This window comes from Delphinus delphis, chromosome 2 (genome assembly GCF_949987515.2).
Source record: "Delphinus delphis chromosome 2, mDelDel1.2, whole genome shotgun sequence".
Taxonomy (NCBI): Eukaryota; Metazoa; Chordata; class Mammalia; order Artiodactyla; family Delphinidae; genus Delphinus; species Delphinus delphis.
The window spans coordinates 152,594,457-152,606,504 of NC_082684.1; the positions used below are offsets into that span (position 1 = coordinate 152,594,457).

Consider the following 12,048-nt stretch of genomic DNA (forward strand, 5'->3'; position numbering starts at 1 on the left):
GAGGATATTCTCCATCCCCTGACTTTCATTCTGTGCATGTCTTTAGCTCTGGAGTGAGGCTCTTGAAGGCAGCATGTATACTGTTCTTATTTCTTTATCCAATCAGCCACTCTATGTCTTTTGATTGGAGGATTGAGTCCATTGACACTTAAAGTGACTGATAGTACTGTACTTATTGCCATTTTGTTACTTGTTTTCTGGTTGTTTTTGTAGTTTTTCTTGTCTTTTTATTCTTCTTTTAGTCTGTTATCTTTTGATTTGATAACTTTATTTGTGTTATATTTGGGTTACTTTCTCTTTAATTTTTGTGTATCTACTGTAGGGTTTTTCTTGTGGTATTTTTGTTGTTGTTTTGGATTTTTTTTTGCAGTACGCGGGCCTCTCACTGTTGTGGCCTCTCCCATTGCGGAGAACAGGCTCCAGATGCGCAGGCTCAGCGGCCATGGCTCACGGGCCCAGCCGCTCCGCGGCATGTGGGATCCTCCCAGACCGGGGCACGAACCCATGTCCCCTGCATCGGCAGGTGGACTCTCAACCACTGTGCCACCAGGGAAGCCCTCTACTGTAGGTTTTGGATGTATTATTACCATGAAGTTTATATATGTCAACCTATACCTATATCTACTTGCTTTATACTAATATCATTTATGCTCTAACACATTCCAGAAGATCTACATTTTACCCCTCCATCCTGACATTTTGTGTTTTTGATGTCATATTTTACATCTTCATGTCTATCCCTTTTTAATTTAGTCTTTTACATTTGTACTAGTTTATTTAAGTTTGTACTAGTTTATTTAAGTGGTTGATGCACCACCTTTACTATGCATTTGGCTTTACTAGTGGGATTTTCCCCATTTTATATTTTCTTATTTCTTGTTATAGCCTTTTCTTTTTCACTTAAGGGAGACACTAATATTTCTTGTAGGGTCAGTTTAGTGGTGATAAACTCAGTTTTTGCTTGTCTGGGAAACTCTTTAGCTCTCCTTCAATTCTGAATGATAATTTTGCTGAGTAGAGTGTCCTTGATCATAGGTTTTTTTTTTTTTTTTCCTTTCAGCACTTTAAATATATCATGCCACTCCCTTCTGGCCTGCAGTATTTCAACTGAGAAATCAGCTGATAGCCTGATGTGGTTTTCCTGGTATGTGACTCATTGTTTTTCTCTTGCTGCCTTTAGAATTCTCTATTTTTAACTTTTGCCATTTTAATTATGATATGTCTGGTTGTGGGCCTCTTTGGTTTCATCTTGTTTGAGACTCTCTGTGATTCCTGCACCTGGATATCTTTTGCCTTCTCAGATTTGGGAATTTTTCTGCCATAATTTCATCCAATATATTTTCTGCCTCTTTCTCTCTTTTCTTCTCTTTCTAGGACCCCTATAATGCAAGTGTTAGTGCACTTGATGCTACCCTAGAGGTCCCTTAAACTGTTCTTATGAAAAATAATTTATTCTTTATTGCTGCTCTGATTGAGTGATTTCCATTATTCTGTCTTCCAGGTTGTGAAAGCGTTCTTCTGTGTCACCTAACCTGTTGTTAATTCCTTCTGGTGTATTTTGTATTTCAGTTACTGTATCCTTCATCTCTGATTGGATCTTTTTAATATTTTCTAGTTCTTTGAGGTTCTCATTGTGTTCCTCTACTATCTTCCCACATTCAGTGAGCATTTTTATTACTATTGCTTTGACTTTTTTATCAGGTAAATTATTTATCTCGCTTTTGATAGGGTTTTTTTCCCTGAGGTTTTATCTTGTTATTTCATTTGGAACATGTGTGTTTTTCTTCTAATTTGTTTGGTCTTTTCTGTTCGTCTCTATGACATTAGGCAAACAGTTACCTATTCCAGAGTCTAAACGTGTGTCCTTGTGTGGGAGCATCTCTGTGTGGTCTGCCTGTGACCAGTGGCATTGGTGGGAGAGCTGGATCTAAAGTGAGCACAGCTCATGTCTTCTCCCTAGGTGAGCTGGCAGCTGCTGTTTTGTTGGGAGATCGGGCTGGAGTCAGAGGGACTAGAGCCAGAGTTAGGTGTGAGCTGAGGCTTCTTCTAGGCTCAATGGCAATTGGTGACCTGTTGGGGGTAGGGCTAGGGCCCAAGGGGCTGGAGACACACTTCTGAGTTGCCACCACTTTCTCCCTGTGCATGTGATGGCTGTCTCTGCCTTAGCAGGGACCAGTGCCAGAGCAGGAGGGGATGGAGCAGGAGGCTTTGGGCATGCACTGAGCTAGTCCTGGCAGACCGGCCAGAGCGTCAAGCAGAATCCAATCTGCTGTCTCTGTTGGGACTGAAAACAATCAAGTTTGTGTACACGCTCTTGAAGAACGGAGTCTTGGTTTCTTACAGCCCTATGGGAAGCCCCACTGGTTTTCAAGCCAGCCAAGGGGGCTCGTCTTCCCAGTGCCAGTCCTCAGACCTGGGGTGCCTAATATGAGTCTTGTACCCCTCGCTCTTTAAAGAGAATCCCTGAGCCTGTTTATACTCCTCTGGGTCACCTGCTAGGGGTGTGGGTCCTGAATGCATTGCTTCTCCTGTCCACATACTAGGCTCTGTGAGGTTCTTTCTTGATAGCTTGGGTTGTAGAGAGCCATTCTGCTACTCTTCAAGTTGTTTGCAGTGAGAGTTACTCTATGTGTAGTGGTAGTTTTGATGTCTTCATGGAGGAAGGTGAGTTCAAGATCCTCCGACTCTGCCTTTTGATCCCCCTCCCGAGTATTCTTACTTTGAAATCTTTATTATTTCACACACACCAAAACATGCAAGAAGCTTTAAACTAGAGACACAGATTTTAATTAGCTCCAATGATTATAGCAATTCTCTCCACACCCCTAGAATCAATAAATTCTGATACAACCATGGTGGATCACTCATAATCAATATTCTTCAGAATATGGATAGTCAGGGTGATCAGAAATGCTGAAAGAGAAGGAGGGAGATTAATTTTATTAACTCTGTCTCACACTTGTCAAGGAGAGTGTTCCTCTGTGGAAGCAGTTAGGATGCTCTAAAACTCTAAATTTACAACCAACTCATTTACAACATACATATATGCAGGCTCCCGGTCCATATGTCAACTGCATCTTCATATCCAGTTCCCACATTCACATGCAACATAAAAGCCACAGTGATATCTACCTTGGTTGGAATTACAATTTCTAAGAAGGTCTAAGAACTATAGATGAAATGCTAAGGTCACTTCAGCCCCAGGTGGAACATTTGGCCCTGGATGATGGCAATAATCACAGTAAGAATCTTGCTGATCTTTTTCACACATCCATCCAACACATAAACATGGAGCACCCCCCAAAATAGAGGGTGCTCTGTTAAAAAAACTTCTAATCTCTTGAGATATCATGTACACATAAGTAACTATACCGATAAAAAGGGATTACTGTTTTCTTAATTTATAATGTATTAAAACACGGGTTATCAAGGAATTAGTATTACTGCTGTTTTCCTTTTTTTCCATGTTTTTACTTTTCTTTCTAAGTTTGTCTTTCTCCATTCAATTCATTAAAGAGTGCATTCTGAGCAAGTCCATGTGCTGGGAGCCATGCTGTTGACCTGAGTCCACAAATATGAGTAAGTCTAGGCATTCACAGCCTAATAAGGAGAACACAGAAGAATACTTCAAAGATTTGAGTACAGAAAAGTAACTTTGCACCTGTTTTTTCATGTATAATATCCTTTCTCTGAATCATGATATAGCTTTACAAACAAGAGAAAGCGTTTTGACATCTTTCATTTGAAACTGTATCTTTATCAATAATTTGTATTCCCTTCTCTCTAAACTCCCTTCCAAATTTCTCTGTTTGATTAGTCTTCTTTCTCTTCAGTCCTGATATCCTCCCACAGTAATTGAACATGGAATTCTATGTTTGTGAATTAAGTCAAAGTCGAAGAGGTAGGGGCTCCCCAGGGGGTGGACTCCTGATGGACAAGGGCAACACTGAGGTAGGTCTTAAATCAAGAAACCAGAGACATCCACACAATCTTATCTGGATGTATCCTGCTAAGCATACAGCAGTCACTTACTGGAGGGCCAGTTAAGTTCATGATCTAATTCTAATTCAGTTTGGTGAGATTACAAGGATGAGGAAATGGAGTTATAATAGGGAAAAAGGTCCAATGAAGAGAGAAATTTGGAAGAAATGGATGATGTCTTGGGAAAGAAATGCACGTTAGGGAGAAAAGCCACCAGACATTTAGGGGAGGGGGTGGAAGCATGCCCCACTGTGCCTTCGCAGCACCGACGCACATTGGCCTTTACGGCCTCCTCCTCCATACAAATATTAACATATTTTACAATTGTGTTAGGATAAAAATGAATGTATCCAGGCTGGATTCACTGTTACATAGTCATTACTAATACAAATCATTTTCCCCTGATTTAAAAAAAAAATAAAGGTGAAACATTTTCCTACGTCCCTAAAAGAATAGTGGGCTGTAGGCACTGTGCCTTCTGTATCTAATGGGTACGTCAGCCCTGAGAGGAAGTACACCAGGCACAGAGATGAGGGGTATAAGGTAGTGAATTCACCACAATGTGAACTTTGGTGATTTTACTTATGAGTTGTCCTGGGCCCTTCTCACATTTCTGTTAGATCAGAGACGGAGCCCTGGAAGAAACCTCTGGTCTGAGGTCTACAGGAAGCCCTGGTTTACTCCTACACTGGAAATCAGGCCTGCCTTCCTGGTTAGGGAAGCTCAGTTTCTCTGCTGACCTACATGCTACAGAAAACAATGTGTGTGGACCTCCCTCCCACCCCACCCCGCCATCTCACCCATCTAGGTCATCACAGAGTACCGAACTGAGCTCCCTGTGCTATACAGCAGGTTCCCATTAGCTATCTATTTTACACACGGTAGTGTATATATGTCAATCGAAATCTCCCAATTCATCCCACCCCTCCACCTCCAACCCCCGTGTCCACAAGTCCGTTCTCTACGTCTGCGTCTCTATTCCTACCCTGCAAACAGGTTCATCTGTAAGGGGATATATGTATACATATACCTGATTCACTTCTTTGTACAGCAGAAACTAACACAACGTTGTGAAGCAATTATACTCCAATAAAAAAGAAAAAAGAAAATAACATGTGTGAAATATATACAAGTCACTTACAAGAGTAAATCATAATATCGTACATTACTGTTGAGACCATCAATTGCTTTCATGTCTTCTGGAGTTAATTCAAAATCGAGAACCTGGAAGGAAGGGAAGAATCACATTAACCTCTTCCCCAAGGAGTTGGCCTCCCCCTGGGAACTGGAGGACTTTCCAGCTGGATGGAGGCAAGAAGAGAGTACAGGGAAGACTCGCCTGTCCTCAGCTTCCAAGTGAACCAGCCTGGTAACACTTCTGCGGGGTTCTCCACCTCTCCTTCCCACTCCCTCTCCTTTTCTGCTCCATTTCACACACACACACACACACACACACACACACACACACACACACACACACACACACACACAGCTTGCAAGGCATCAATCCCAAATCTTTCTAAGTGAATTACTTGTGACAGAAAACAAACAAACAAAAATCTTTTTCCAGACAAAGGGGCAGTTGGACAACCTGGAGAAAATACTCGTACTTGACCAAACATTACACTGATTTTTCATTCCCAGCACCCCTAAGTATGACACAGCTTTGAGCTTAAGCAAGTATTGGAAGGAGAACCCCCTGCCGTGAAAACCTATCCGAGAAGCCCATATCAAACTTACTCATTCTCTATGAATAAATTGAACAAAAAAGATTATGTAAATGCCTTTGTAGAGAAAGTTATGAAATGTATTTAAAATATTAAAGAACACCTAAATAATTAGAAATTCATATCGTAGTCATGGAATGGAAATCTCAATCTTAAAAAGAAATCAGTTTTCTCTAAAGTGATCTAGTGTTTCAATGCAACATGAACCAAAGACTTAAAGATTTTTTTCTTTTGTAGAAGTTGGTAAAGTGATACTAAATTTTACATAAAAGAACAGCTAGTCAAGAGCAGCCAAGACATCCTTAAAGAAGAAAAATGTACCGTTCTTCAAAGCAAGACTTATTTTCCACTACAATAAGACAGTGCAGCAAAGTAAATAGCTAACTAGAAGAAAGAGGCCAGAAATGTACTTATGGACACTTGATACACGACAGAGTTGACAATGAAAATCTGTGGGAAAATATGGACATTATGTTTCTATTTAAGTATATGTATATATATCCATTTTCATGTCATATTAGAAAATCAGTTCCAGGTATATTACAGGGCTAAATTTGAATGGAAAGACAAAAACAAATTTTCAGGGTAATATTTCCCTGCCCCTTGAATTGGCCTGACCTGTAATTTGCACTGGACAATGAAATTTGCCAGAAGAAGTGGCGAGTCAGTTCTGAGCCTAGACATGACAAGGATTTTTTTTCCCACTCATTGACTTGGTATCATACCACTGTGCTGAGATGAAGACCAGGTTAGTGGCCACAGTCTAGCCGACTATACATGAAAAACCGTATGGAGAAGAGGGCTGGCTCCTCTGACAACATCCAAATCCACCTGCTAAAGCAGCACTGCCTAGCTGCTCTGCATTTGACTGCAAAGGCAAGAGAGGGCCCAGCCAAGGAGAGAACAGCTTAACTGAATGAAGGCTAATTGTCGTACCACAGAATCATGAGATGCGTAAATGATTTCTGCATTAAACCCCTTAATGGGGGCGAGTTTGCTGTACAGCTATGGCTAACAGTATAATAATAGTCTCATACATATAAATCAAAAGACAACCTAATAAAAATGGACAAAGTCTTGAACAGGAACTTCACAAAGGCAGAAACTCAGGGAGATTAGAAGTATGAAAATGAAACTACGTTACTATTCAGAGGAATGCAAAATAAAACCATGATGACATGGAGGTTGAAGATCACTGCTGTAATCCGTGTGCTCCCCAAATTCATATGTTGGAAAACCCACTTCTACTGCAATGATATTAGAAAGTGGGACCTTGGAGTGGTGGTTAGGTCATGATGGTGAAGGCTTCATGAATTTGATTTAAATAATATCATATATCATATAAGAGACTCTGAGAGCTCCGTTGCCCCCCACTACATTAAGATACAAGGAGAAGCCTGTAACCTGGAAGAGGGCCCTCACATGACCACACAGGCACCCTGATCGCAGACCTCCAGCTTTCAGAACAGTGAGAAACAAATTTCAGTTGTTTCTAAACCACCCAATCTGTGGTATTTTGTTATAGCAGCCCAACTGTCTAAGAAAATCACAATTCAATTTCGTCAACTGAGAATAAAGAAAATAAGATATCACTTGCAGGGTGACAGAATAAATTGCAGATGTAATGCTGGAACTAAAATCTCCATTTTCTGTCCAATCTTAATCCTATCCAGCCATGCCACCTCTCCTGTTGCCACAGTAGGAGGAGAAAACCATTAGGAATATACATAAGGCATACGTGCACGATAAATAACAGATAAATCATCTTGGCCCAAAGATAGTCTTGAGAGCTGGACAAAGAATGACCCTCGTGAAGGATATTATTTAGAACCCCTGTGCCCACAGCCCCACTCATCACCTGCATGTTCTCTTTGATCCGCTTCTTATTGTAACTCTTGGCCAGGACCACAACCCCACGTTGCATCTGGTAGCGAAGGGCAATCAGTGCTGGGGTTTGCTTGTGCTTTTTTGCAATGGCACAAAGAACTGGGTCCTCCAAGAGAACTGGGTAGCTCGGGTTCACCCTGGAAGGAAATTCGGAAATGCTGAAGATCTGAGACTGAGTATTCAGTTTGTTAGGAGGCTTCCCAAACAGACCAAGTAGGTCCACTCTAGACCACTGCTTCTCAAAATGTGGTCCATGGACCAACAGCATCAGTATCACCTGGGACCTTGTTAGAAATGCAAATTCCATGGCTTAACTGCAGACAAACTGAATCAGAAACTCAATTGTGGCACCTGGCAATCTGTGTTTACAAAGCTCTCCAGGTCATTTGGATGCATGATTGAGTTGAGATCAATGCTTCCACAATCATGTTTTTTTTCTGTTTTACATCTCAGTGGCTGTTTTTATTCTCCAATCACAGCCCCAAAGTAAGTACAAGAGCATGAAAGGAGAAAGAGAAGGAAAAGACTGGGATATTTTTTAGTTTAATTTTCTCAGGTATTGATAAAAATTGAGTAGTCTCAAAATGAGAACTATTCATTTCATCATTACTTACAGTGTGCAATACTTCTACAGATGTTTACAAAAATGGTTCAAATTGTAATTTTTTGGATCATGATAGACCTGGGAGTTATATGTTATTATCCTGATTTTATACATAAGGTAAGTGAAGCCTGGAGAGTCTATTACTAGTAATGTGTTCCTTAGGTAATAAATAAGTAAATCATGACTTAAGCTTATGTCTTAGGTCTCAGCTGGGGGATTATATATAGATTTTAATACAAACACGTGTTATTGATCAATCTACAACAGGACACATATAATATAAGAAAATTGGCTGGGTGATGGGAAGACAAAAGAGAAGGATTCCTTCCATCCCTCCCCTTTCTCCCCCAAGCAAGTTAAGAGTTATCTCCAGAGCACTGAGTACGGTATGACTAAAAATATTTCATCAAAAACTCAATTTTAGGTAAACTCTCCATTGTCTTCATTAGGGTTCATTACCAGTCTTTTAATCGTTGGGATCCCAGAGCACCATAGGCAACAAGAACAATATCGTTTGACTTGCAGAAGTCCAACAGTTTGCTCTGATTGAGATAAGGATGACATTCCACCTGTAGAAGGCCAACATAGAAGAGTTTCAGATTATATGAAATGGTAATGTAAATATGACAGAGAGATGTTAGAAGTTAAAAAAATCTAAAGAAAAAAACTGTGTAACATTAAATTTAAACTGGAAGTATCAACATCAAATAATGATTTTTTTTAAAAAAATACATTTTATATCTCTGTCCCTGAAAAGGTAAAAAATAATGACATTCCTGAGAACAAGTAACTCTAGGGACCAGATCTCAATTACTAAACACACTACCAAGAGACACGCCTAATTCCAGATCTGAGACAGAAAAACACCTGTTTGAGTCTTGGACATCAAATTTTGCAAAGAATTTGCTCCAAGACTCATGAAGAAATGTCTGAAGCACTAAAAGAACCAGTTTGATGGGGATCCCACTGGAGACATTTGGGTAGATTTGAGCATCAAAAGGAATAATGAATAAAAGCAAATGTAACACTGAGAGTAAATAAAAATCCCTGAGTCCCAAGTGATGAAAGAGAGAAAGAACAAAAATATTTGCCTCCACTGATGGTGATTATTACAATAAATCCTTTCTCAGAAACTGAGAATTAAGGGGAAGGAGTTAAGTTTTTACCCTGTCTTATAGGAATAAGGTATTTTATGCTGACTTAGTGAGAGAATTTTGTTTTTGCAATAAAATGTCAGGTAAGAAGATCAAAAAGAGTATTTAAGTTGAAAATATTGAAAAACATCCCAATGAAATAACTAATTCCGGTGAAAGTCATTGATGGATTCTCAACCATTATGTGAAAATTTGGGGAGAATCTAACTTCCCCAGATGACTAGGTAATTTCAACAGGGAAAATACACATTTCCAAACAAAAATTCTAGCTACCACTAGCTTTACCAGCAGAACAAAAGTGCCATCATTCACAGTGGGACAAGCTGTCATCACGTGCTTCCTACTGGGGTGCATTTGAAGGGCACAGCATGCAAAGGACGTGTTCTTGTCAAAATGTTTAACCTTAAGGTAGTAAGGAGTTCAGATCTATCTACTCATTTACAGGAATTGAGAATAGAGAAACAAATTAACTAACATCACAAGATGATAGTCTGATAAATCTATTATATTTGTCAAAAACCTGTCTGGATATCATGGTTAAAAAAATGATTGAGTGACCACCATGCTAGGTTAAAAGAGCTTGAGAAACATGTCTCAAAGTGATATGTGAATTACAATGAGATTCAAGTCAACAAAATATTACATACATAAATATATATACATATATATATATACATCTGGCAGTGTGGCAAAATGTGAAAAATTTTGCATACAAGAGGGAAAATGGATGTTCTCTATCATACCCTTAACTTTGCTAATATCTGAAAATTTTCACAATGAAAACTTGGAGGCAAAATTAGTGCTAAAATCACATTAATTTTTAAACTTTTATAATTGAAAATGTTGATGCTGTATATAGATATATATAAATCTTGAATTTTACAAGCTACTTTTTCTGTAGAAGACTCTTACTCCTTGACTTCAGGTTGTACTTGTGGACATTACATTATATGAAATACAACAGTCACAGAAAAACGAATATTAATATCTAAACTGGTCAAACTCATAGAATTAAAGAGTAGAGTGATGGTTGTCAGGGTCTGGGAGCAAGGAGAAATCGGAAGTCTCTAAACATGGGTGTGAAGTCTATTACTCAAGATGACTAAATTCTAGAGATATGCTGTACAGCGTTGTCCCTGCAGTTAACAATATTGCATTACATTGTATTGTAATACTTAAAATTTAAGAGGATAAATCTCTTATTAAGTTTTCTCACCACAGAAAAGTAAAAATACAACAAAAAATATATGAGCAAAGGATCAAACAGAGAAAAAATGTGTTTAAACATTTAATTTTAAGGTAGAAATCAATGGGAGAACCATACCAAGACCAAGTAAATCACAAGGTCTGCTCTAATTCCTGAGTGACTATTTCATCTACTGTTAGTATCACCATAAGACATTAACTTCACGCTCTAACCTGGATGAATTTCATAGTCTCCAGCAAATTTTTCTGTACTATGCCTCTCGTTGAAGATCTCTAAAAGCTGAGACACTAAGACTAAGGACTCAGGCATCTGAACCCCACACAAACTCTTAAAACCTCAATGAGATCTCATTTTCGCTCTTTATTTGCTTTTCATTCCATGTATTCATGGCCTTCCTACCTGTACACAGTTCCCTCCAAGGCACTTTCACCATCCAATTTCTGGTCATCCTTTACAGCTCAGGGAAATGCCACCTTCCTCTAAGGTCTGGGTAACTATTCTAACCCTCCTTTATCTCCTTTACCTTCCCTAAATTCCTACCCACAATTTAGCAGGAAGCCCTCCCCATCTTTTCCACCAAGACTTTATCACACAGAGATACCATTCTGGGTTCTATTCACACCCTTCCAGACAGAGGCTCTGCTCTCTAGAATCTTCTGTCCCACAAAGGTAGGATGAATAGGAGGGGAAGACAAATAGACATCTGGCTCTACTACAGGAAGGAGGTTATGAAGAGCAGAAAGGAGAGAAGACGGAGGCTGCTCACCTGGTTGCAGACGGGCTTGTACTTGAGCCCCGGCTTGTTCAGGATCTTCTCCAGCTGTTTGCGGTTAAAGTTGGACACCCCGATGGACTTGGCTAGTCCTGCGTCCTTACACTTCTCCAGGGCCTGGGGGTGGGGGGTAAGGGGTAGTGAACATGATTTGCAATGGGCTATAGAGCAAGAATAAATGCTGAAAAAATGCTAACAGGGTCACCTGTCAAGAATTAGCATGGATTATCAAGAAGAAAAGAGGGGAAGAAGGTTGTGACACAAGAATAAGAATTACGGGACTTCCCTGGTGACACAGTGGTTAAGAATCCGCCTGCCAATGCAGAGGACACGGGTTTAAGCCCTGGTCCGGGAAGATCCCACATGCTGCAGAGCAACTAAGCCCGTGCGCCACAACTACTGAGCCTGCGCTCTACTGTGAGAGGCACAGAGCCTGCGAGCCACAACTACTGAAGCCCACATGTCTACAGCCCATGCTCCACAACAAGAGAAGCCACCGCAATGAGAAGCCTGCACACCACAGTGAAGACCAAACGCAGCCATAAATAAATAAATAAATTTATAAAAATAAAATAAAATAAGAATTACTGTCTCTTCCTTCGAAAATCCCAGAAGAAGATATATCACACTGAAGGAAAGAGATGCTTATCTTCACTGTCCCAAATTCTTCTCTGTTCCTCTCTGTGAACCTTTCAGCAATGATTTCGTCCACACCA

General features: G+C 39.9%; 1 protein-coding gene across 2 annotated transcripts in view; it reads right to left on the reverse strand.

The window, feature by feature from the left end:
• The window catches only part of LOC132421005 (dihydrodiol dehydrogenase 3), a 42,112-nt gene that overhangs the window by 1,092 nt on the left and 28,972 nt on the right, over nucleotides 1-12,048 (reverse strand). The window contains exons 5-9 of one of the 2 annotated variants that reach the window (XM_060005978.1): nucleotides 11,327-11,449; nucleotides 8,659-8,768; nucleotides 7,567-7,732; nucleotides 5,123-5,205; nucleotides 2,871-2,913 (exon numbers count right to left, since the gene is read on the reverse strand). In XM_060005978.1, coding sequence (XP_059861961.1) covers nucleotides 2,871-2,913; nucleotides 5,123-5,205; nucleotides 7,567-7,732; nucleotides 8,659-8,768; nucleotides 11,327-11,449 — 525 coding nt within the window. Of the gene's footprint in view, nucleotides 1-2,870; nucleotides 2,914-5,122; nucleotides 5,206-7,566; nucleotides 7,733-8,658; nucleotides 8,769-11,326; nucleotides 11,450-12,048 lie in introns of those variants that run through there. The other variant, XM_060005977.1, reaches the window with a different exon arrangement.